A 26,417-nucleotide genomic window follows, 5' to 3' on the forward strand; every position below is an offset into this window, starting at 1 on the left:
GCGTGAGGAGCCGGCTCCGGGCGCCACCCCGGGGTGCGCTCGCTAGGGCGCTGGCCGTTGGGCGGCGCGGGGTGGCCGCGGGCCGGCGGCGGGAGCTGCGGCGGGGCCGGTGCGTCCCGCCCGAGGGCGGCTCTGGCTGAGGGCGGAGGAGCCGGGGGACAGCCCGGGGCAGCGGCCGAGACGGCACGGCGGCAGCAGAGCCCGCTGCCCCCGGACGCCCCCGGCGACATGCTGACAGATAACCTGGTGGAGGAGTTTGAGATAGAGGATGAGCCGTGGTACGACCACCGGGACCTCCAGCAAGGTGAGGGCGAGGTCGCCAGGGGTGGGGGGTGGGAGGCCCGGGAGGCGGCTGGTGTGGAAAGTGCTAGAAAGTTCCTTAGGGTGGTGGTCTGAGACGCGCCGCCGGGGGCTCCTCACGCTCACCTGGCGGCGGATCCGCCCATCCCGGCGTCCGGGAGCGAGCGCGCGGCCCACGGCCCTGCGGATGCGCAACACTGGCTTGATGATGGTCGGCGCTTTAAGAAAGCGCTTCCTCTGAGGATGAGCGGATCTGTCTCCTTCGGGGACCTCTGAGGTGGGCAGGGGTGAACCAGCGTGTCCCGCTCTAGAAGCAGGCTGCTGACTGGGCTCCGGGTCCTGCTGCCTTGCCCGCTCTCATCTGCTCGCTTTTCATGGCCCGCAGAGTCTGCAAGCCGCTGCAGGTGGTGGGGGGGCAGTACTGCGGTGCGGTACCCGCGCCATCACTCTGTGAGAGTAACGTTTTGTTATCCCGTTTTCCAGAAAGCAGATGCTAAAAGAGTTAAGTGGACTTCCTAAAGCCGAATATAGGAGCGAATAATTCTGATCCCACACACTCGAGCCTGTAGACACTGTTGAGACCTTAGCATCCCGGTTTACAACTTACTCACTTGGGTGTCAAACTGTTTTATTACTTAGGCATCGTTCATCGGGTGCCAGGTGAAATTATTTGAAAAGAGTTCTAGCATGCCCTTCTTTCTTTTTTCTCTTTCTTCCTTTCTTCCTTCCTTCCTTCCTTCCTTCCTTCCTTCCTTCCTTCCTTCCTTCCTTTCTTTCTTTCTTTCTTTCTTTCTTTCTTTCTTTCTTTCTTTCTTTCTTTCTTTCTTTCTTTCTTTCTTTTGCATTTTGGGTTTTCAATTAAAAATTATCCCTGCCTTGGTTTTCTTGATTGATTGCGGCATCTCCAGAGAACAGTCTCAGAGTGCCCTCAATCAGAAGCCAGTGGCACGTTTTCTTTCACATTGTAGCAAGGTTTTGCGCTTAAGGACACTGATAGGCCCCTTTTATTCTCCCAGTAACATCAAGTGTTGCCATAGGTTACCTCTGACTCAAGTAGATACTGCTGTGGAAACGGTTTTCACTGCAGACTTCAAAGCAGGCATTCTTAACCACCATGCAGAGTGATCTTCAGGAATTCTTTCAAGCATCCTGTTTGTGCTATTCTATAGAATTTTTTTTTTCACTCTAAACTTGCAGTGAAAATATCCGAGTTGGCTATTAAACACAATTCGACTGAATTTGAAAGAAAAAAGAAAATGTGGACTTGAATGACCCATACTTAGAAAAGAGAACAAGAAAACAAGTACCTCTTTGGAGAGGTGGTAATTTGTTATTTATTTCTGTCAGTCTTGATCCCTTAATGTGCAGTGACTTAAGCCCAAATGGCTATCTGTCCTTTTATAATCGAAGCTACCTAGCAGTTACAGAGCCTGTTGGCCATCACATTTCCCCGTGTCACACGTTTGTCATACATTAGCCTATTTCAGATTTGTCCCATAAGGACTGATGACCTACTTTGATAGTTCAGGACTGAAGCAATCACCATGCAAGTCAACATTTTACTATATGAAAGCAATTCATGTTATCCAAGCAAGATATTTTTCTTTGCCATATTTAAGAAACATCCAAAATCTTCAAGGGCAGCCTGGTCTCCCATATCTAACTTCATATTTAATACTTCATAGTAAAAGTTTGATTTTGTTTTTGTTGATTGAACTGAAGCTCGCTCTCTCCTCTCTCTCTCTCTCTCTCTCTCTCTCTCTCTCTCTCTCTCACACACACACACACACACACACACACACACACACAGACTCTCTGTCATTACTGTTTTCACAGCTCTCCTCTCTCCAGAGCCCTAGTCCACCTAACCAAACCCACCTCCCCTGGAGCTTATCAGGACAACCAATTGTAATATCTCTATCTGCTGAGCAGTACACAAAGCACATTTGGGGCTGTGTGTGAGATTCTTAACTTCTGATCAAAATGAAGTTGTCACATCTTCAAGTTTAACAAATCCTAACCTCTGAACTTACTGTCAAATTCCACTTGGAATGTCTTCTATACTTTCCAAAGACTTTTGTTTTGTTTTGTTTTTCAAGACAGGGTTTCTCTGTAGCTTTGGAGCCTGTTCTGGAACTAGCTCTTGTGGCCCAGGCTGGCCTCAGACTCACAGAGAGTCGCCTGCCTCTGCCTCCTGAGAGGCATGCACCACCACCGCCTGGCTTTCCGAAGACTTTTTTACATCTGTTATCACAGTAGACTTTGCCATAGCTTCTATCATAGTCATGTTGAGTACAAATGGAAGATGTGAAATCCCAACTGTTCACTTGTCAGTGTGTCCCTGAATGAATGGTGGCTGCTCTTTTGAGCATATCTTCTTCAGTTTTGCTGACTTGCATGTTATAAACAGTTTTGTGTATTTGGTGTGCTGGGGTTGATCCCAGGGCCTCAATGCATGCTAGGCAAGCAATGTACCCCTCAGCCAGCCAAGAACTAAACTTGGAACAGAGTTTACAACTGTTTCTCAAGAACATATTGCTTTCTCTATACTAGGTATTCATGTAGGCAGCAGCCCACTGCCCTAGCCAGCTATCTGTTAGGAAGGCAGGACTCCCCTCATGGAGTGGTGTTCATGAATCCGTTTATTAGAGGCATCAGGAGATGCTAGTAAACGGAGACACTCAGCATTTGATGAGTAGTTGGGGACCAGCACTGTCTCTTTGGGTAGATTAAGGAGCTCTCGTCAGATTTTATCATCTTCATTGTTAACTTAGGTAGATTCGTATTGAATAGATGGCCTAAAACACTTTACAAAAAAAAATTGAGCCTTGTTTAAGGTAAGTTCTTGCTCTGTAGCCCAAGCTGGCTTTGAACTCATGGCAGTCCTTCTACCTCAGAATCCTAGTTATGGTTATGATTCCTGTGCTGAAACACCATGACCAAAAGCAAGTTAGGGAGGAGAGGGTTTGTTTGGCTTGCACTTTGATAATTATAGCCCATCACTGAAGGAATTCAGGACAGGAACTCAGGCAGGGCTGGAACCTGGAGTCAGGAGCTGATGCTGAGGCCGAGAGGCTTCCTCCTCTCTGATGTCTCTACCTTATGTCAAATTGACAAAAAAAACTAGCCAGCACACTCAACCTCCCATTGAGCTCAAATGTGTAAGCCATAGAGCCTAACTTTTTTTTTGTAGTGCGGGCTGGGACATACCATGGTGTGTATATGGAGGTCAGAAGACGTCAGTTCTCGTTCCACCGTGTAGGTCCTGGGAGTTTGACTCAGGTTATCAGGCTCAATGGCTGGTGCTTTTACCCACTGAGCCATCTTACCAGTTCTTATTTACTTTTTGAGACAGGATTTCGGTGTGTAACCCAGGCTAACCTCAAACTCATGACAGACTTCATGCCTAAGCCCGCTGAATAATCAATTAGATCACCGTGCCTAGTTTTCCTAACATTTTCTAAAGCATTAGGACTAATTAGGACTATTACATTTTTTTTAATTTATAAATGTATGCCACTATCAAAGTAGGCTGTGTCAATGTTTGTTAGAGCCTTCCTTTCTATTCAAATTAAAATAATGAAAACATTCTAACCTCCGTCAACTCTGATCTTGTTACGTGTAGAGCTGAGGAGACACAGAAATGCTTTGACAAGTAGACTTTTGTTAGAGGACTGAGTTGGCACACTAAGAATACTGACAGTAATCCCTGGGCACGGTCTTTTCTGGGACAGCAGGAGCCTTCTATGTAAGTAATGATGGTGCTTGCTTTGAAATGTGCCCCCAAGAACAAGGTGGAAAGGCTTCAAAGACTGGTTTTCCTTTAGACCAGCTGTTGTGACAGTTGTCATTTGTGGAGCGACACAAGGTTTAGAATAAATGTTCAGAGTTACGGTGTATAGATCACCAAATGAAGTCGTAGTTGAAAGGAATCCTGAAATTCCATTGCAAGATGAGCATCTTTCTAAATTTCAGTGTGAGCTCATCTCTGAATTCCTAATGTGCACTTAATTACTGAATCACTGTTTGGAGAGTCATTAAAATTGACACCATCCTTTTTTTGATGTTTATGTTGAGGTAGTGTGTTCTCTATTATAGCAATGTTGGCAACAGATATTGCATAGAAACTGCACCAGATGACACACTTGACTTTGTAATAGGAAAAGTTTTCAGCCTTCATGTTACTGAATTACTGTTGCAGACTGCAACCAATAAAATGCTATCCTCAAAGTTTTTGTTAGTTTGTGTTTAGAAACAAGTAAAATGAGAAGAATGTAATAAATTCTGTAAGAAAGTATCACTCAGGTACTATTGCTCATGTTTTTGCCCAAGTACAGGGCTGAGTGAATATCTTTTTAAAGCTAGTAGCCTGTCCTGTGAAAGCAGAGCATATTAGGGCCAAGGATATAATTCAGTGGTAGAGCACTTGCTTATTGTATGAGGTTCTGGGTTTGATCCAAGAATTAAGAAAAAATTTGTCTGACAAAACTGATCAATGGAAAAATATCAAACATATAGAGCACCGATACATTGTAAATCTATGATATTTATAGTGACTGCCTAAGCCAGACCAATTGGGTAGGATTTAGAAAAGACAATGGAAATCCTCACTGTAATAGCGAGATAAGCAGGTGTGCAAGGCCTTGGAACTATATGGTTTCCTTTCCTTTTGTGCCTTAATTAAAAAATAAAATTAAAGGACATTCAGCATTCTCCTGTTTCCCTCTACCAATTACTTAGAAAGGTTTCTTGGGCTTCCTGCCAGCTTTTGGCTCTTTTTGGTTATACAGGCAAGATGCTACACAACAGGAAATGACGCTTTTTAAAAGACTGAAGCAGTCTGTTGTCTTTACACTATCAGATGAAGTAATGTCCCTTTTATACAGTGTGACTTCACAGGTGCTTCTTGTAGTTAAGCTTTGACTCACTAGAATTTTAAACATTTCATGAAATATTCAAAAGACTGAAGCTTCAGGTTGCTGAGCCTGGTGGGGACTCTGTTTAACTGAAACTAGGGATGGAGATAAAGACGAGTCTCAAGTTCTTGTTATTTGCTGTTGGCTGATGGGGAACAAACAGGCTATATTTGACCTCTGCTGAAGCAGGAAACTTGCTGCTGGCTGTTGACTGGCTTACGCAGTGCAAAGCTGCATGGGAGAGCACGAGGCCCTCAAGGATCAAGCCTTGATTCTTGAAGACATTTCAGCACAGATGGTTTTGTGGCCTCAGTTGGCTTAGTTCAGTTTGATTGTTTGAAGTTAGTAAGAATTAGCCTTTATTTTGTGAGAATTAGTTTTTTGTTTGTTTTGTTTGTTTGTTTTGATTTTGGTTTTTTGAGACAGGATTTCTCTTTGTAACAGTCCTAGCTGTCCTGGAACTAGCTCTTGTAGACCAAGCTGGCCTCACTCACAGAGATCCACCTGCCCCTGCCTCGAGTGTTGGGATTAAAGGCATTGCTGCCGCCACCTAGTGAGAATTGATTTTTATTTTCTGTTTTATATATTTTCCATTATGTATATTCATTGCATATGGTACTGTGCTATATACAGACAGTCTCATATAAGTATACAATGCATGATGAGAATATTCCCTCCATATCTCCTGTCTACCCTTTGGTCCCTTCCCCCAATTAGTCCTTTGTTCCTTTAGACAGTTTTGCTTACTACTTTATGATATACATGCATACATACATACATACATAAATACATACATACTGGTTTTATGTATCTGTATTAGCTCAAGAGTTGGTTAAGTTTCTGGCCATCCCAATGAGGTATTGCTGCTCTACAGCAGGCCAGAGGAAAGGCTTAGGGAATTTTTAGGGGATGCTGATCTTTCATGCTGTATCTTTGGTGGGATGTTTTCAGTTTTGTTTTTGTTATTTGTGTGTTTTAGATTTATTTATTTTATTTTCTATGTATGGATGTTTTGCTTGCATGTATATGCACTATGTGTGTGCCTAGTGCCTATGGAGGCCAGAAGAGGTATTTGGATTCCCTGGAAGGAATTATGGATGGCTACCAGCCATAGTGTGGGTCCTGGGAATTGAATCTGGGTCCCCAACAAGAGCAGCATGTGCTTTAAACCACTGAAGCCATCTTCCAGCCTCCTGATGTCTTTCATAGTGTGATGGTTTCTATGTGGGCTGTACACATACAGTACATATGCTGTGAGTAGAAAATGATTATTGTGTTGGGCGGTGGTGGCGATGCCTTTAATCCTAGTACTGAGTTCCAGGACAACCAAGACTGTTACACAGAGAAACCCTGTATCAAAAAAACAAATGAACAAAGAAAAGAAAAGAACTATTGCACTGTTAACCATATGTAGTTTTTTTGGTTTTGTTTGTTTGGGGTTTTTTTGTTGTTGTTTTGATTTTTTTTGACTCAGGGTCTCTCTAAATAACCCTGTCTGTCCTGGAACTCACTAGGTAAACCAGGCTGCCTTGAACTCAAAAGAGATCTGCCCTTTTTAATTTTTATTCTATTCTATTCTATTCTATTCTATTCTATTTATTTACTTATTTATTTTGAAGCAAGCCTCACTATGTAGGCCTAGCTGGATTGGAACACGTGTAGACCAGTCTGTCCTCAGGCTCACCAAGATCCACCACCTGCTTCTGCCTCCATGTTGGGATTAAAAGTCATACATTGCCACTCATGCACAGTGAATGTAGTTCTTTTTGTTCTTATTTTGCTTTTGAAATGGGATCTTGCTTTGTACATACATAATCCTGGCTGGCCTGGAACTTGCTTTGTAGACTAAGGCTAGCTTTAAACTCTTCCTGTCTCTGTCTCCAGAGTGCTGGAATTACAGGTGTCCTTCACCATGTCCAGTTTTAATTCTTTTTCATTCTGTGAAAAAAGATGGTAACTTGGCTGAGTGTGGATGTTCTTGCAATTGGCCGAACTGGCCACAGATATCCTTCATTTCTCCTTGCTGTCACTTGCAAGTGATTAAGTCTTATATTAGGGAGCTTTGTGATCTCCTCCTTAGTGTATGGACATCACTTTCTTCAGCCTATACAGACATGGGTTTGAGAGTTTAGTTCAGTGGTTGAGTGCTTGCTTAGAAAGTACAGAGCACTGGGTTTTTGAGCCCCAGCACTGAAGAAGGGAGAAAAACAACTTACTTCACAGCCAGGCATGGGGGCACGTGCCTGTTGTTCTACCACTGACAACATAAGGCAGAAAGATCGAGTTTAAGACCAGCCTGAGTTATGTGATGAGACTCTATGTGAGGGGAGGAGAGGGGAGGTGGTTAGGGATGTTACTTAGGACACTTGCCTTGTGTGTGCAAGGCTCTAGCAATGGGAAGAAAACATTATGTAGATGTAGGTGATTGAGAGTCCTAGTGATGTTAGAACCTGCTGACTGTAGTTTCTGCCTTGCCTGTGATTCACCATGTGTAGTTTGTTGATGATATTAATAGTTTTGTGCTTCAGGGTGTCTCATCTGAAAAACTAGGTTTGGTATCCTATAAAAACATACCAAAATTGATGTCTCTTAAATGCTTTGAGTTGTTGGTAAAGCTTCTAGTTTAGGAATACAAGATAGCATTTGATTGGCTTCTTTATTAGCCTTAATGTAGTAATAGTAATATATACGTTTAATATTGTTAAAATTGAAATCATCAAAGAATATATTTTGGCATCTAGCAGTACAGCTTCATTTTAATAATCTTAACTGCTTGGCAAGATTACTAAGAGGGTTGTGAATCAGAGGCCAGCCAGGTCAACAGTGGGACCTTCATCAAGTTTCCCTTAGTTAGGTCCATGGCCCATCCAGTCTCGGGTTCTTGGCCACTTTAACAGTGTCAGATATAGATTCTAGCTCATGAAATGGGCCTTAAATCCAATTTTTTAAAAAAGTAACTGGCTACCCCATTAACATTTGTGCCACTATTGTACCAATTTATCTTGCAGACAGGTCATTGTTGTAGGTCACAGAGTTTATAGCTAGATGATAATAAGTAATGTTCAAAGTACCTTCCACTACCATGGACACGAGTCAGTAGGGGTGGAGGGCCTAGTCAAGCACCAGCTCTTTTTTCGGGTTCAATGACATAACTGTCTTCAGCAATAGTGCCTTACCATTAGGTTGTGGAGAGCAGCCAATAGGCTGTGAGGTTTTGGGGCTTCTGAGGAACCCCTTTTTGGCCATGACTCAACAAGATGCAACCCAAGCTCGGCACTGGAAGTTTTACTTAATGGCATAAGATGTCTAGTTGGTCTATGAGTTCGAGACCAGCCTGGTCTACAGAGCTAGTTCCAGGACAGGCTCCAAAGCCACAGAGAAACCCTGTCTCGAAAAACCAAAACAAAACAAAACAAAAAAAAAAAAAAAAAGATGTCTAGTTGGGGAGTTGTTTCCCCTATTATTTGGTGACTCCATTTAGATGCCTTTTATTTTTGTATATACTTCTTTACATATATATTTGTATATGTGTATATGTGTCTGTTTGTGTATAAAAGCTTCTACAGTTGATTTCCGTATAGTTTTTCAAATGGCCTTTGTGTTAGTTGTCCCTCCCCTGTTTCCTCCTTTCCCCTTCTTTCCAATCCTGGGGAGAATCTGGGGAAGGAAAGAAACATTATCAAGCAATATTGTATGAAAAAAAGCATATATGTACATGTCTATGTGTTTTTGAGCTGTGTGTAGTGGGTTTTGTTGCTTTTGGTGTTTTGTTTTTGTTTTCCTTGGTGAGGAAAAATCAACCAAGCACAATACTAATTATGTTGTTTGGTGGGTATTACCGTATAACAAAGTTTGTTGTTTTTCTATTACCATTTATTCCAGGTTTACTTTTACTGCCAGTAGTGATGCGTAAATGTTTAATAGACTGATATTAAATCTTATTTGTCAACCTTTAAAAATTAAGCTTAGAATCTTTTGGAGCTTTTTCATGATACATTATTTGTATTTTAGTAGCTGAAGTGACTTGCCAACACAGAGAATACAATTTAAAATTTCTCTGCCATGGCTGTAACGTCTTAATATGATTGCTCTTTCCCTGCTTCTCCCATTTCAACTCAATTCATTCTCTTTTCTTGCTTTCTTTTTACCAGCTACTTGCCAGATTGTAGAATATGATGAGTTATTTCCTGGCTCTCCCATGATGACTTCCCATCTTTCAAGCCATAGCTAAAATTAGATTCCTCCTTACATAATTTAACTTTTCCCCTCTTATAGTCAGTATCAAATTAATCAACAAATCCTTAGAGCTTTTCCTTTCAAGTCATGTTTAAGTCTGTTCCTTTTCTCCATTTCCAGTGTCTAGGCCAAACCACTGTTCTTTCTCCTAGACAATTACCGTGTCTTACCACTGTGCTCTGTCTTTGTCCCATTCAGTGTGTTTGCACAGCAGGCAGCCAGAATGATCCTGCCAAGCCTCCCTGGTCTCTCCACCTACTTAGATGTCTCTAGTTTAGTCCTACCACTGCCCAGCCTCTATTATCTATTTTATCATGCTGCTTTCTCCCCATTTTAAAAAATCTGAATTCCCTATAATCCCTGGTGCCTAAAACATGATCCAATACTACCGAATATATATGTGAGCGTCTGTGAATACAATCATTAAAGCAGAATCTGGGTAGTGTTAGGTGCTGTCTAGCTTCTCTAATAGCCTAGGGAAGTCAACAAAGCAAGACCTTCACCTGTTCCGGGTAGTATTTTCTAGGAACTGATATCTAAAGGCATCTAAACCAATACCTGCTAGACATGCTTTGTGTATTGCAACTTAGTTTGGAAAGGGCTTCCTATTATTGCATTTCATTGTTACACTGTGATATTAACAAAATAGTCACTTCTCCAGATGAGACAGTTAGCTGTAGGGACCTTTAAAATCACTATTTGGGGACTGGAAAGATGGCTCAGGAGTTAAGAGGATGTACTGCTCTTGCAGAGAGTCAGTTAGTTCCCAGCACCATATGAGACAGCTTAAACCGCCTATAATTCCAACTCTGGCTTCTGTGGGCAGCCACACTCCTTTCACATACCTCCGCACAGAGACAGACACACAATACAAAACCAAAATGAAAGCGTTTAAAATCACTGTCCTAGAAAACGTTAAACAGAACTGGACCTCGTACCCTTCTGCCCAGATTCGTCACATTTCCCACTGTCATAGGGCCGGGCCATTGTCAGTTACTTGTGTCACTGTAAATGTTGGAATTTTTAAAGGAAAAACTTGTACTCTGGCAACACCTGACAGCTAAGCTCAGCTACCTGTCTCCAGTACACCCTAAAGAGAAAAGTGATAGTGGAAACAGGTAATAGTGAAAAGCAAGAGATTTCTACACTGGGAAGAGGAACACAAATGAGGGGCTAATGACTACACCCATGTCCATTTAAGGGAGTGGTATGAGCAGGAGATGTGGGTGAAAATAGAGCACAAGAGGTATATAGTTAAGCAATGCTGGTCATGATGTGCTCCTGCCTACCATTGTCTCGGCTCAGGTCTGTCCTGAAGAGTGGGCTCATAAATTGTCAGAACTGTGTGAAACAGCCTTTCCTTTTCCCTGGTGGAGGGTTCCTGGGGAGAGTTTAATTATTTGAGAAATGGGCACAGGTTTCTCCTGAGAATACCTCTCCTGACAGGGTATTTACATTGCCAGCATTTTTTTTTCTTTTGGTTTTTGGTTTGGTTTGGTTTTATGTTATTACTAAGCTTTTAATGCTGTAATTATAATATAAAATAAACAAAACCTGTCTTATTTGCACATATGCTTAAGAAGATAGTTAACAAGTAAGCTTTAAAGCAGGAAGCCAGATGTGGTGACTCATATTTGTAATCCTAGTATTTGGGAAGCTGAGGCAGAAGAATTGCTGTGACTACCCAGGACAGCCAGAACCATGGAGTAAAGCCCTCATTCAAAAGAAAGAATTACCTGGCTCTATGTTTTTTGTTTCGTTTTGTTTTGTTTTTTTCTTCGAGACAGAGTTTCTCTGTGTAACAGCCTTAGCTGTCCTGGAACTAGGTCTTGTAGACCAGGATGGCCTCAGACTTACAGACTTACAGAGAGCTGCCTGTCTCTGCCTCCCGAGTGCTGGGATTAAAGGCATGCACCACCACTACCTGACTCCTGGCTCTATGTTTAAGGGACATGTGAATTAAACCATATTGCTGCTTTGCTTCAAAGATGTGATGGAAATTTGGTTGGATGAATGAGAGCAAAAGACAGACTTGTGAAGCAAGTACCTTGCTGTGTACTCTCCATTTCTTGCATTAATATTTAGTTGCTTTTTAAGGCTAGGGCTGCTGGAGAGATGGGTCAGCCATTAAGAACATATATTGCTTTTGTGGAGGACCTGGATTAGATTCTTAGCACCTATACCAAGCAGCTCACAGCTGCTTGTAACTTCAGTTCCAGAGGATCCAGTGCCTGCTTCTGAACTTCACTGCTGCACAAACTCTCATAGGCACACACACATACACATAAATTAAAAAAAAAAAAAAAGTCCAGACATGGCTGGGAGGCAGGTGGTTCTCTGTGAATTCGAGTCCATCCTGGTCTACTTAGTGAGTTCCAGGACAGCCTGGACTAGACAGAACCCTGTCTTGAGTAGGGGGAACAAGCAACAAACTGCTTTGTCAGTTGTGTTCACAGCAGCTTAATGGGAATTTTAGAGGCTGCTGAGAGACCTGCCTGTGCTTTGGATCCATCTTAGTGTCGGGGTTTGAATAAGTCTGTTACCAAATGCTGTTGTAGAGCTATAGTACTAAATGATCATTCCCGAACTAATGCCCACATCTTTCTCTCTAAGTAGACTGCTTTCTTTCATGTCTGACTAGGGTGCATGAGCAAATACTTCACCTGCTAGCAGACCCCAATTCAACTGAATTTTAAATAGCACTCACATTTCTTTCTAGGCCATTCTGCATTCCATTAGGATCTGACTTGCACGTGTTGGGACTTGCTTTGTTTATTTTAAGAGCTGGGTTATGTAAAACGTTGACGTGAGCTCATACTTGCCGCATTCTAAGATATTTGTTGCGCTAGATCTCCAGCTTGCTGCTGAACTTGGAAAGACGCTGCTGGATCGGAACACAGAGTTGGAGGAGTCTCTTCAGCAGATGTACACAACCAATCAGGAGCAGCTACAGGAAATTGAGGTAATTGACTCAGTGAGCGAGTTACAACCTCCCCATGGGTGGCACTTTACTGTTGAACCAGTCATATCCTTTGCGCCTTTAAATCTGAGGCAGAGGCAGGTGGATCTCTGTGAGTTCAAGGTCAGCCTGGTCCACAGAGCGAGTTCCAGGACAGGCTCCAAAGCTATAGAGAAACCCTGTCTCAAAAAAACAAAAAAAGAAAAAGAAAAGAAGAAGAAACCAATCTAGTATTTGTCAGTATGAAAAACAAAATGAAGCTGTACTTAGCTTCTTAAGCTTTTTTCTTTCAAAAATGAGTTATGCACTATGTCAGGTATACAGAAAAGCAGTGCAGAACTACACATACAAAGACCCCTGCACACGCCCACGCTCAATGAAGAGAGCCACCCACAGTGCCGCCCTGTACTGTTCCTTGTGGCACCTCCCTCCCTCCAGCTATCAAGCACCATTCCAATTTAGAGTTAGGTAAGAAGTTTTGTTTTGTTTTGTTTTGATGCAGTATCTGATTTTATAGTGTATTTAAACTCCTGTGCCACTCAAAGAATTTAAATTCTTGTTTGTTTGGGAACTTGTTTGTTCTGTAATTTGGGTGGGTTTCAGACTTGCAGTCCCCCTGCCTCAGCCCCTGTAAATTTTTATGAAGTAAACATACCCCTGCAGCCAACACTCAGATAAGGTGTGAAAGTGTTATCCACCCGTCCAGTCACCACTGCTGGAGCCTGCTCTCACCTGGAGGCCTAGATAAGCCTCAGTTGGACCTTCACAGGAATGGAATAACTTGGACAAACTGTGAATTTTTTTCTTCAGCGTCATTTGGCGCTGTGCATTGCACATGCTGAATACACATTCTACTGCTGAATTACAACTCCTCAGTGCTAAGCTTTGTGTAGTGTTTACTGACAGTGTTCCTCATTACATAAGTAATTAAAACACGGGGAAGGGGGTGTTGGCATAGTGAGCCAGGCCAGCCAGGGCTACATAGTTGAAAGAGATTTGTCTCAAAAATAAGTACATTTTTAAAGTTTTTCTTTCTTTCTTTTTTTTTTTCTAATGCGTGTGGATGTCTTCTGCGTGTGGTATAGGAAGCACTTTGTCCGTTGAGCCACTTCTTCAGCCCCCATCCCCTGGGAATTTTAAAGTATTTTGTATTTTTACTACATTTATTAATATTATATTTTATATTGTACTTATTTTTTAGTTGACATTTTTCTACTTTCTCAATTTTCATAGTGACTGTTGCTATGTTTATTCATGGTCTTTCACATGTAGTCAGTAACTAGTTAATATTTTTGAAGGTAAGGAGGGAGCACTGGCCTTTGTCTTCAGAGACTTTGGGCATCAGCCCTTGATTAGATTTGCAAATAGAGAGCTCAGCCATGTAAATCATCTCTTAGACTGTCTGCTCCTTCAGGGAATGGTGACGGATGTTGGCACTACATTGGTGCAGGGTGCTCTGAGGGGATGATGAGATCATAAGAATATGTTTTGGATTTCGGTAATTACTACATCATTATATACTCATTTCAGAATATTTATAGGGCAACAGTCTTAATTCTGGAAAAAAAAATCCTGTCTATTTAGTGGACAGTAAATCTTAAAGACTTGGCAAGCTAGGGCTGGAAAATGGCTGTGTTGGTAAAGTGACTACCACACAACACAAAAACCTGAGTTTGTATCCCCAGAACCCACCCACGTGAAAGCCAATCATGATGGCGTACATCTGTGATGCAGTGGGAGCAGAGACAGCTGGGTCCCTGACTACCTGTCTATAGAGCTATGGGTGAACTCCGGATTCAGAGAGAGACCCTGTCACAATAAAAGGGAGACACCTAATGTCAGCCTCTGGCCTCCACACATACATGTACTACACATAATAAACACAAACCAACTTGGTAAGCTTTTAATAGTGTGATGATATGTGACCTTTAGTTTCATATTCCTACTTCTCCACCCCTGTACATCCTGTGGCAGAAACATATTACTATAATCAGGGAAAATGGACTTTCAGCGTTTAATAGGAATTATTTCTTCACTATTTCTAAAAATTATTATTATTTTTTTTTTTTTTTAGGTTTTTCGAGACAGGGTTTCTCTGTGGTTTTGGAGCCTGTCCTGGAACTAGCTCTTGTAGACCAGGCTGGTCTCGAACTCACAGAGATCCGCCTGCCTCTGCCTCCCGAGTGCTGGGATTAAAGGCGTGCACCACCACCGCCCGGCTAAAAATTATTTTTATATTAAATTTAAAAGACTTGGCTGTAGTCCTTGATTAAAGGTTAACGCTCACACTGCTGGGCAGCTAAATTCCTTTGTTGTTGTTTTGCGACAGGGTCGCTCTATGTAGTACTGACTGGTCTGAAACTCCCTGCATAGACCTGGCTGGCAGGGACTCACAGATCCACTTGTTTATGTCTCCCGGGGCTGGGAATAAAGGCGTGTCCCGCTATGCCTGGCTCCTGGCTTTTTTAAACATGAGTTCTGGGGATTGAACTCAAGTCCTCGTGTTTGCAAAGTGAGCACTTTACCAGCTGAAGCGTCTTCCCAAGCCTGATGTTCTTGTTGGCATTTTTGTCTACTTTGCTGCCACTCTCGTGTCCCCCCCAATGTGGCAGTCAGACCTGAAGTAATGTCCCAGATTCTCAATTGAGAAAATGAGAATATTAGAAGTATGTATGGACTTTGAGGTGAATAGTGGGAAAGATAACCTATTTCCTTCTGTATGAAGTGAAGAAAAAAACTAAGAGATCTAGACTAACAACACCTAGTTTGGTGTCTGCCATACACAGCACTTACTTAGGGAGTCAGTAGTTTTTCTTTGCAGTTCCTGAACAAATGAGACCCCCTTGTTGGTTGTCTGTGACTGAGTCTTGAAGAATGAATGGCTTTTCTGATTATTGGTGCTTAATATAATTAAACTCCTACCACATGAAAACAAGCTTCTTGGCGTACTTGGGTTATCCTCAAAGCCAACCCGTCTAAGGCTAAGATATCACAAGTTCTTCAATGGCTTCTTTGTGTTTTTAATCACAGATTTTCATATAGCGAACAAGAGGCACTTTTTGTAGGTTTTAGTAGCCATTTTGTACTTCTTTGTATGTTGATTTATTTCTTGTATGTTGGTCACAAGCCTAAGTTGTCAGTTTAAAAAAAAAAAAGGCTTAACTTGGGCTCTGTGCAATATGTGGTATGTATTATAAATATTTCCCCTTCAGGTTTCTGAGCCTCTGAGTAATGTTGGGGTCATGAGAATAGAGAGTCAAATGGGAATTGGTGGTTAATAGGCTTTTCCCAGGTCTAGAGCCAAGCCCATCACAGAAGCTTTTAAATTAGACCTTTCTAATTGACATTTGTACTCTGAATTGTGGTATTGAACACAGCTATTGTAAACAGACGTCTAGAAATGAATATTTAGTTAATAAATTGTAATTCCTACTAAATAAGTAAGAAATGAGCTAGATAGAGAACAATATCCCAGAAAGAGAGGGATAGGAAGAGTCAAGCAGTTGAGTTGATTGCTGTGTTGTCTTGAGAGGAATGCGGGTCCTCGGTGCTGCTGTAGATGAGCGCAAGTACTCTGGCAAAGCATTTCATGTGTATGAGGTCAGGAGAGGGTGCGGAGGGCCTAGACAGTTGTGAGCCACCACATGGGTGCTGGGAACTAAAGCTGGGTCCCGTGCAAGAGTGGCAGGTGCTAACTGCTAAACAGCTTCAGCCCTGGCGCAGGTTGCAAAGAGCTTACGCTGAAAATGAGGCCTAAGGATAACTAAAGTGGTTGGCCACGTTTATGCCACAGATCCTGCGAGCTGTCTGTCAAAGTTTGTGGTGAGCCTTTTCAAATGCACTATAGCACCAAAAGTGGTTCAGTCTCAGAATCTCAGCATTTAGGGGCTGAGGCAGGAGGATTGTCAGTTTAAGGCCAACCTACATAGCCAGACTTTACCATCTCAACTAAACACTGAATTATAAATAAAATATCATATTTAGATAGCCAGAAAATATTGTAGAAACAAATTCACGATATATAATACAGAATATATAGGCATTCTAAGAACTATCGTAATTTCAAATAATAATTTCAAATAGTGACATATCTAAGTAAAATGTCAACATTTCTGTAAACCCTACAGTATGATATGAAATACTTGTGATTTCTATTGGTGGCAAATGCCCCTGGTACTGCTGTGGTTTGTGACTTTCATTCATAATTGAAGGAAATGCCTTCCAGTTTTCAGTTAGAATTTTTCAAATACCTGTCTTCCCCATAGTGCTCACAGACCCTTTCTAAAGGCTGTCTGTGAGCCCCAGGTGAAGAGCTGCTGGGTCAGATAGAACAAGCCAGAGGTAGCATGGAGAGGGCTCAGCTGTTGAGAGTTTAACAGCGTGTGATGCCCTGGCAGAGGGCTGGAGTTTGGCTCCCAGCTCCCATATCAGGCAACTTACAGCTGACTATAACTCTGGCTCTAGGAGGAATCTGACACCTCTGGCCTCCACAAACTCCTGCATCTATGTGTCCATATGGTATGTGTTTGCACACACACACACACACACACACACACACACACACACACACACACTTAAACATAATAAAAGTAAGTTTTTAAAAAATCTTTTTTATGGGGGCTGGAGAGATGGCTCAGTGGTTAAGAGCATTGCCTGCTCTTCCAAAGGTCCTGAGTTCAATTCCCAGCGGCCACATGGTGGCTCACAACCATCTGTAATGAGGTCTGGTGCCCTCTTCTGGCCTGCAGGCATACAGACAGAACATTGTATACATAATAAATAAAAAAAAAATCTTTTTTATGTGTATTGGTTTATCTGTGTACCACATGTATGTAGTGCCCAGAGATGCCAGAAGAGGGCATCAGACTGGAGTTACAGAAAGTTGTGAGCAGGCATATGGGTACTAGAAATTGAACACCAAGTCATTTGGAAGAGCAGCCAGTGCTCATAACTGCTGAGCAATCTCTCTGGCCCCATACAAAATAAAAGAGATTAAAAAAAAAAAAGGCACCTGCCTTTATCCCAGCACTTGGGAGGCAGAGGCAGGCAGATCTCTGTGAGTTCAAGGGCAGCCTGGTCTACAGAGTTCCAGGACTCGCTCCAATAAAACCCAGTCTTGAAAAACCAAAAATAAATAAATAAAAATTTAAAAAAACCCAGAGACTCCAAAGCTAACACGTGAAGCTGACAGGAATACTGAGGTTACTGGGGAAATGGTGAAGCCTGGTAGACACTAAGAGTGTGAGGTCTCCCTTTCGCCACTGTGACTACTCTAAAATCAACACTCAGGGCACTGGGTAACGATGCTGTGAATCTGTCCTGTGATGACCAAGGGTGACGGCAGTAGAGGTGAAAACTTTCTCTGTATTGTAATGGTTGAAATTTTATTATCTGTATGTTTAAAATTATAATAGTTTAAAAACATGTTGGGAAGAATTTAGTTATCTGTAAAAAGTCAGAATTTGAGTGGATTGAGAAGTCATAAAGTAATACAAAGTTAAGATGACTAGCTTGTAATGCTGAGGAATTAATGGTTGTAAGAATATATGGGAATGTAATGCTGCGGTAAACATGATGTGTCAGACAAACTAAAACTGATTCTAGTGAGTGACAGCAGCTGTGTGATGTGAAGGGGAACAGTAGCCATTAACCTAGCTTGGTACTAGAGTTACAGTTTACAGGTAGGACACTGGCCTAGCTTCAAAACATGCATGTACATGCACATGTCAGAGTTTGTCTTGGTACATGCTAGACCCCAGAGAAAAAGCCACTGAGCTGTTTCCCGTGTGCCCTGATGCTGTACACCTGGCTGAGGTGACAGGGTAATGTAGAAAGGAAGATACACAGACCCGTGTCAGAAAAGCTGGGATTAGGTGGGCCGTGCTCGCTCTGATGGAGGGCACAAATGTAGCAGCAGCGGCCGGGAACTTAAGTGTTTATTTTGTGCACCTGGATGGAAGAGACAGGTTTTCTGTATACAGCTGATAAGGTGAGTTTATGGTCTATAGCTGAACAAGGAGACAGGTTTAGCTAATTGTGGTGGGAGGTTTCTGCAGGGGAGCAGTTTCAGGTGTAACTGTCATGAGAAAGCTGTGGTGTTTGGTAGTTCCGTATTTACTGATCAGTTCATATATACTCATACTTAAGCCTGAATATGAGGAAGTCTTAGCCATTTCTGTGGGTCTGAGGCATCAGGAATCCTTGACATGGCTGTGCCCATGTCAACCACATACATTTACTCAGGACTTAATCTGCCCCTTGCACAGTCATTCACGGCTTCCTCAGCTCCCACACCACTGGGTCAGGAGAAGGGAACTTCCAAGATTTTCCATGTTGAAGATGTGCATTTCTCTACTAAGTACACTCGTGCACATGTTTGTGTGCAGATGTGCCACCACACGCAGCGGGGTCACAGTCAGCACTCGTCTTCTACCATACGAGTTCTGGGCATTGAAATCTGGTCGTCAGGCTTGGTAGCAAGTGCCTTTACTCCTGAGCCATCTTGCCACCACGATCACATACACTCTTGACCCTAAGCCCTTTACCCTCTCGAGTATTCCTAAGAAATGAAACACATTCCTGCGGATGACAGGAAACCACTGTGTCATTACTAGCCGGGGGCAGAACCCAGAGCTTTCTCCTACAGGTCTGAAAAGGCTTCCTGTAAGAAGTTGAGTGGTTGTTTTCCAAGAGACCGAGAGAAACTTGTAGAGATGTAGACAGTGAAGAATAGATGGACTTTCATAGATACCTTGCTTCGTGCTAACTTAATCATGTCAATTCTAGCAGCTACTAATATCTACAACCCCTTACCACTGCCGAACCCCAGAAGTTCTGAGGTCTTAATCCCTTAAATTTACAGCAATTTAAGTGCTAGCAAATCTTGAACTGATCTGAGGCTGTTTGTAGTCTTTATACTTTTTGATGTGAAAGTTCCAATGCTTAATTACAGAGTCCTGCCCGAACGTCACAGGAGTGTTAATAAAGCATAAGTTGTAAGTACTATGGTTTGTTTGGGAATGGTGATGGTAGAATTTTCAGAACATTTTTGACCCCGAGAGATTCATAGGAGAAAGTTGAAGCCAAAGAGGGGTTGTTTGTTCTGTGCATGTGGTATGTAAGCATCCCAAAAGTTACATGTCATACCACTGAATACCACTGAGCTCTGTTTATTCGAAAGAAGAATGTTGAAAGACAGCCACAGTGGTACACACATGTAATCCCAGGATTAGGAGGCAAGTCAGGAGGGCCAAAGACCAGAGCTGGCCTCTCTGGAGGTATATAACAGACTTTATCTCAAAAAAGCAAAGGTCACCCAGCAGTGGTGGCATGGTGGTCCACACCTTTAGTTCCAGCACTCAGGAGGCAGAGGCAGATAGATCTCTTGAGTTCAACAACAGCCAGGGCTACACAGAAAAACCCTGTCTCAGTAAAAAAAGAAAAAAAGTCACTTGGCTTTTTTTACAGAATAGTTCTGTAAAATACCTCAGGAAGGGTTTTTGTTTTGTTTTTGTTTTTTCAAGACAGGGTTTCTCTGTAGCTCTGGTGCCTGTCCTGGAACTAGCTCTTGTAGAACAGGCTGGCCTTGGAGATCCGCCAGTCTTTGCCTCCCAAGTGCTGGAATTAAAGGCATGCTCCACTACCACCTGGCTAGGAAGGGTTTTTAAAGTCAAGTCTGCTACCATAGGATTATATTTAAAACCTCTTTTTTTCCCTCTTCTGGTCATATCCAGTAGGAATGTTCAGTTTGGAATATCTGCTACACTTTAGTATGTTGGGTGGAACTGAGTAGCGAGGGAATCCAGGTGACCTAACTCTGGCATTAAGATTGTGCTTATCCCCCTTATCCTTGGTCTTCAGAAAGCAGTCTTAGTAGGATCAAAATAAATAACCTGGTAAGTAAGTTGAGAAAGATGGTGGAGATGGCATTCTTATGGAGTAGAAATAACAAGGATTTGATATCTATTGAAGTATCTGGTAAAATTAATGTATTTTCACTAGTGTTTGTCTGAAACATCTCACTCAGGAAAAAAAGATTGATTTTTTTTTCCAAGTGAAAACCATCAAAAAATTTTTTCACATTAAGCTTTTCTTTCTTTTCCTTTCATTTAAACTTTTTTTTAAAATCTTTTCTGTTCTTTAAAGATTTATTATTTTTATATGTGTGAATCTTATGCCTGAATATATATGGCACTGAATATATCAGGCACTGTATGTATTCCTGATACCTGCAGAGGTCAGAAAGACCAGGGTCCCTGGGTGCTGAGTGGGTGCTGGGAACCGAACCCATGTCATCTGCAAGAACAAGTTCTCTTGACCACCGATCCATCTCTTCAGCCCTTATTAGACATATTTTGTTTACATTTTTATTGTGTTTTCCCAAACTTTTCTTCTTGTGGGATTATCATATTTCACTTTGGGTTTTGCTTTTGAATGTTAAGCATATGTTTTGTAAAATTAGACTAACCTCGTGTATGTAGGAGTATTGTCAAGCAGTAATGGAGCTAAGCACATCAAGGATAGCTTGTGCCTGTTTCTTATTAAAGCAGGTAGTTTTTATTGGAATTTAACTTCTCTTTTTCATTAAATAAACCAATGACACTGTGGTATAATATAAAGTTGACATTTGGTCTCTGTCCCTCATTCTGGTACAAAACTCCTCTAAAACCTACTGTCCTGAATGCTAGGATGAGGAATGGCACTGGAGGGCTGCAGTGACAGGCCCCGAGAGGGGCCTGCGGGCCATCAAGGCTCTGGGAGCCTCTGGACTGGGCAAACATCACCATGCCAGGAGCATGCTGAGCCCACAAGTGGAAGCCCTAAGCCCTCACCTGGCATAGTTGGTGTTGGCGAGCCCAACAGTCCGACAATGCGTGTTGAAGCATGCGGCTACCTTATCTGTGTGTGTGACCTGCTGTCACTCTTCTCTCACAGTACCTGACCAAACAGGTGGAGCTCCTGCGGCAAATGAATGAGCAGCATGCAAAAGTTTACGAGCAGTTAGATGTCACAGCAAGAGAACTGGAAGAGACCAACCAGAAGCTTGTGGCTGAGAGCAAAGCCTCGCAACAGAAAATCCTAAGGTAAAATCTGTTACTGAGGGAAATCTACAAAGGAGTTATTTAGTATAATTTGAAGAAGAATGTGTCTGTAGAGGGATTGAGCCGTATAGGATAAGGGTTCATTATTTTAGGGGACTGAGGATTAACTGTAAGTTTTTTCCAATTAAGAAAGCCAAGTTTGAGTGGCTCATACCTAATCCTCTTTGGTAGGTTTTGATCTTAATTTAATGTGACAAGCAGCAACCAGCTTGTGTCTTATTTACAGCCTGACGGAAACAATTGAATGCCTACAAAACAACATTGATCACCTCCAGAACCAAGTGAAGGAGCTGAAATCTTCCAGCCAAGAAAGAGAGCGGCAGAAGACATGTGACCAGGAGAAACCAGCACCCAGCTTCTCCTATCTGAAAGAGCTGTATGACCTCCGCCAGTAAGAGCCTACCTTTCTGTGGGTTTGCAAGCTGGGGACATCCCATGGCGTGACACATTCTGGATTACAGGAGATGAAAAGCTCCATTTCAGGATGTGCCCTTTGCCTGCTAAACCCAAAGCCACTGAACTTAAACATAACAGTGAAAGCTTATGGGTGTCAGTCATTCTTTTCATTTTAATTTGTTGAATATTAGTTTAAAAACTAAAGATCTATATATATTAAATAATAATTTTTAAAATATGAAAAAAATAATAAAAAATATTAGTTTAAAATTAGTAATACTTCTGCCACAGTACAGATTTGGGGGCTATATTTCACATTAGAATGAAAGAAAAATGGGAATTTTAGAAGGTGGGTGTGATGGTGCATGTCTCTACTCCCAGCACTCAGGAAGCAGGGGCATGCTCTGTGAATTCCAGGCCAGAACATAGCGAGTTCTGGGACAGCCAGGACTACAGAGAGAGACCTGTCACCAAAAAAAATGTTTTTGATAGCACAAAAATTGAGGCAAACAAGTATTTTCACCTAAAGAAATACCTATATAATTTGTAATTATGAGTTTGAGTCTTTAATAAATGCTTACTAAACACCTGTTACACTGCAGCTGATGTGCCAGTTACCAGGAATGATGACCAAAGTAGACATAACTTGTGTCTTCATGACCTTTCATAAAGTCAGATGCTCCACAGCCAAGAAATAAATACACAAGCTGCCTGAGCCTGAGTAGGAGAGGCGGCTAATGTTTCTCGTCCTTTACTTTGTGTCACGTTACCTATGGAGATTTGAGGGGTTTGAAATAAGGTCTCATACAGTCATCTGGCCTCAAACTCCTGATCCGCCTGCCTCCACTTCCCAAGAGCTGAGATTACGTGTGTGCACCCAGCACTATGAATGTTTTCCAAAGACGGATATTAAGTCTCTCTCAGTTCAGAATTTCTTGGCATGAACCTAAAGCTGTTCTGGTGGTTCTGATGTGTATCCTAAGTTAAAAGTCCAAACATCATGTTCCATAACCTTGGTCTGACATTATGGAGAACATTTAAAACCCTGTAGGTCCAGATAGCAGACCAATGAGGATCAATGGTGTGAGCTCCAGGTTTTTAAGACCACCCACTGGTCGTGATCTGCAGCTAGAGATGAGACTCTCTGGTCCATTATATTTCCTAGTAAGCCACTGTCATTCTTCTGATCTGCCAGTGAGTTTTCTACACTACTTTTACTATTGGGAGGAAAAATCAGTCACAAAAACTGTGTTTGCTTTCAAGAATTTTCCAGACTCATATAGCTTCATTTTAGCCACTGCTTATAATATTGAATGGGCTAAAAATTGGTGTCACTGCTCCTTTAAAAGATTTGGTTGAGCCGGGCAGTGGTGGCGTACTCTTTTAATCCCAGCACTCGGGAGGCAGAAGCAGGTGAATCTCTGTGAGTTAGAGGCCAGTCTGGTTTACAAGAGCTAGTTCCAGGACAGCTATGGCTGTTACACAGAGAAACCCTGTCTCAAAAAAACAAAACAAACAAAAATTTTGTTGAAAAACCCCAGCAGCCTCCTTTGCACCGTAAGTTGACCTTTAAATATTTCCATGTTTCTTCATAGACACTTTGTATATGACCACGTGTTTGCTGAGAAGATCACTTCCTTGGAAAACCAACAAAGCCCCGAAGAAGAAGAAAACGAGCACCTGAAAAAGACAGTGACGATGTTGCAGGCCCAGCTGAGCATAGAGAGGAAGAAGCGAGTGAGCGTGGAGGCGGAGTATAAGGTGGTGCTGAAAGAGAACAGTGAGCTGGAGCAGCAGCTGGGTGCCACAGATGCCTTCCGAGCCCGGGCACTGGAGTTGGAGGCTGAGGTGGCTGAGATGCGGCAGATGCTGCAGGCAGAGCACCCTTTTGTGAATGGGGTTGAGAAGCTGGTGTCCGACTCTTTGTTTGTTACTTTCAAGGAGCCCAGCCAGAGCCTGCTGGAGGAGATGTTCCTAGCTGCTCCAGAAGCACAACGGAAACCGCTTAAGCGCAGCAGCAGTGAGACGGTGCTCAGCAGCATGGCAGGGGGTGACATTGTGAAGGGCCATGAGGAGACTTGCATCAGGAGAGCTAAGGCTGTGAAGCAGAGGGGCATCTCCCTTCTGCATGAAGTGGACACTCAGTACAGTGCCCTGAAAGTGAAGTATGAAGAGCTACTGAAGAAGTGCCAGCAGGAGCAGGACTCACTGTCACACAAGGCCGTCCAGACCTCTAGGCTGCTGCCCAGGGACCTGACAGGACTGGTAACCCCGTGTGAGGCTGGAGCCAGTGGCTGGGAACCCACCCCTGTCACCCCAGAGCCCACCACTTCCCCCACCACTACACCTCCAGAATACAAAGCACTATTTAAGGAGATATTTAGTTGCATCAAGAAAACAAAGCAGGAAATAGATGAACAAAGAACAAAATACCCATCTCTGTCCTCTTACTCTTAACGAGACCTCCAGTTCTGATCTGCTTGTTTTCTCTCCCCACCTCCCATTCAGACACATAAGCGCAATTTCAAAAGCTTGATGTTGCTAAAGGTATCTGCCTCATTGCTTTGCTTAATCGGCAAAAGCAGGAAGCGAGGTGGCTGGCAGTGTTTATCTCATGATACACTGGCCCTTGGTTGGTGCACTGATGATCTGATTTCCAGGAAAAGCCCTGGAACCAGTGGAGGGGGATCCATGTAAATGGGGTACACTACGGTGCCTACAGTGTGGGGCAAAGGACAGAATTGGAACAAAACTAAGGCTGTTCCTATAGCTTCCATGCTCAGCTTTCAAACTACTTGGAACTCCAAGGTCTGTTTAAGTAAAAATGCTTTCCACAGACATTCCAAAGAATGTTGAAAAAGTAGAAATTAATCTGAAGTAGATGGCAATAACAAGCTTCTTAAACCCCTGAGTTTTGTTGCATCTGCTACCAGTTGAATGATGACTGACAGGTAATCCTAATATTTACAAATTTAAATGAATACCAGTTGAAGTGGCAAGTTTTGGTTTGACGAATGCCTGTTGGTATGTGCCCAGCATTCAGCTGTTTTACTCAGAGGCAGGCATGTAGTATTTTGTTTTCAAATCTCTTAGATGGGATCAGCGCTGACCACTTGGCAGCCACAAGCTGCTCCTACTCAGTTCTTAATTCCTAGACATGCAGACATTCCTGTCTACTTCATTACACAGTATTGATGTTCTGACTGTGGAAACTTTCACTTGTACACTTTTAATTTAAAAGTATTTAAGAGAACCGTGGTTCTGATTGTTGTATATATTTTTCTAGAAGCTGAATAAAACTATCTATGAATGTGAACAAACAGATCTACTACCTGTTGTTTTAAGCTTAATGCCTTTTTACAGATGAAGCCACCTGGCCTGTTCCCAGTAGATAACTCTAGGGAATTTGACAATGATTTCCACTCATTTTCTTTAAGCAGGAAATCCTAGGGATTGTATTACTTAACACAAATTCTGTACATGTTGTTAAATATTATGATTGAAAGCATTTTTCACTATTTCAGAAGTTCTGGCTTAGTTCTGAATTCATAGCACTTAACTAGTTGGTTGTTAAAACATCTGATCAGCTAATGGTTAAAAACTTTAATGTGGCCAGGCGGTGGTGGCGCACGCCTTCAATCCCAGCACTCAGGAGGCAGAGGCAGGCGGATCTCTGTGAGTTCGAGACCAGCCTGGTCTACAAGAGCTAGTTCCAGGACAGGCTCCAAAACCACAGAGAAACTCTGTCTCGAACCCCCCCCCCCCAAAAAAAAACCCTTTAATGTGTGACTATTGGGCTGGAGCAAAGGCTCAGTTGAGTAAAGCACTTGTGCAAGCACTCACTAAGACTTGAGTGCACACCACAGCACCCGTGTGAAATATGAGCATGGCAGCATGCACATGCAGTGCCTGCCACTGTGGAGACACCAGCAGACCCCCAGGACTCACTGGCCCTAGCCAGTCAGTAAAGTCCAAGTTAAGTGAGAAACTGTTTCACAAAATGAGAGCAAGGGCTAGAGCAATGTCTCAATGGTTCATTGGTTAAGAGTACACTGCTTACCCAGCGGTGGTGGTGCATGCTTTTAATCCCAGCACTCGGAAGGCAGAGGCAGGCAGATCTCTGTCAGTTCGAGGCCAGCCTGGTCTACAGAGTGAGTCTAGAACAGGCTCCAAAGCTACACAGAGAAACCCTGCCTCAAAAAAAAAAAAAAAAAACTGCTATTGCAGAGGACCTCAGTAAGTTCCCAGCACCCACATCAGGCAGCTCACCACTGCCTGTAACTCCAGCTCCATCCAGGTGATTGGGATGCTTCTGACCTTGAGCACATGCACATACACGTGCTTGCCTGTACAAATACAGAATATTTTTTCTTAAAGAGTGATGATAAAGGAAGGCATTTCATTTGATGTCAACCTCTGGCCCATAAATACATCAACACACACACTAACATTAGTCCGATATGATGAGTATTGATGCTAAATTACTTGTGCCTTTGAATTAGCTTTTTT

At 42.6% G+C, this 26,417-nt stretch overlaps 1 protein-coding gene across 1 annotated transcript; it reads left to right on the plus strand.

The window, feature by feature from the left end:
• On the plus strand, positions 1-26,417 carry Cdr2 (cerebellar degeneration related protein 2). Its single transcript, XM_050143276.1, has 5 exons — positions 1-304; positions 12,302-12,414; positions 21,346-21,494; positions 21,739-21,903; positions 23,504-26,417. The coding sequence occupies exons 1-5, from the start codon at positions 229-231 to the stop codon at positions 24,363-24,365; spliced, it is 1,365 nt and encodes a 454-aa protein (XP_049999233.1). The 5' UTR covers positions 1-228; the 3' UTR covers positions 24,366-26,417.

The sequence above is a fragment of the Alexandromys fortis genome, unplaced genomic scaffold (assembly GCF_014885135.2).
Source record: "Alexandromys fortis isolate MF-2015 unplaced genomic scaffold, M_Fortis_MF-2015_v1.1 scaffold_45, whole genome shotgun sequence".
Taxonomy (NCBI): domain Eukaryota; kingdom Metazoa; phylum Chordata; class Mammalia; order Rodentia; family Cricetidae; genus Alexandromys; species Alexandromys fortis.

What these genes read in the sequence shown, in the direction of transcription:
- Cdr2 (XM_050143276.1), top strand. Translation starts at nt 229, where the DNA reads ATGCTGACAGATAACCTGGTGGAGGAGTTTGAGATAGAGGATGAGCCG. An exon ending in CCACCGGGACCTCCAGCAAG is followed by an intron (nt 305 to 12,301) that starts GTGAGGGCGAGG and finishes TTGTTGCGCTAG; the next exon opens with ATCTCCAGCTTGCTGCTGAA. An exon ending in TCGCAACAGAAAATCCTAAG is followed by an intron (nt 21,495 to 21,738) that starts GTAAAATCTGTT and finishes TCTTATTTACAG; the next exon opens with CCTGACGGAAACAATTGAAT.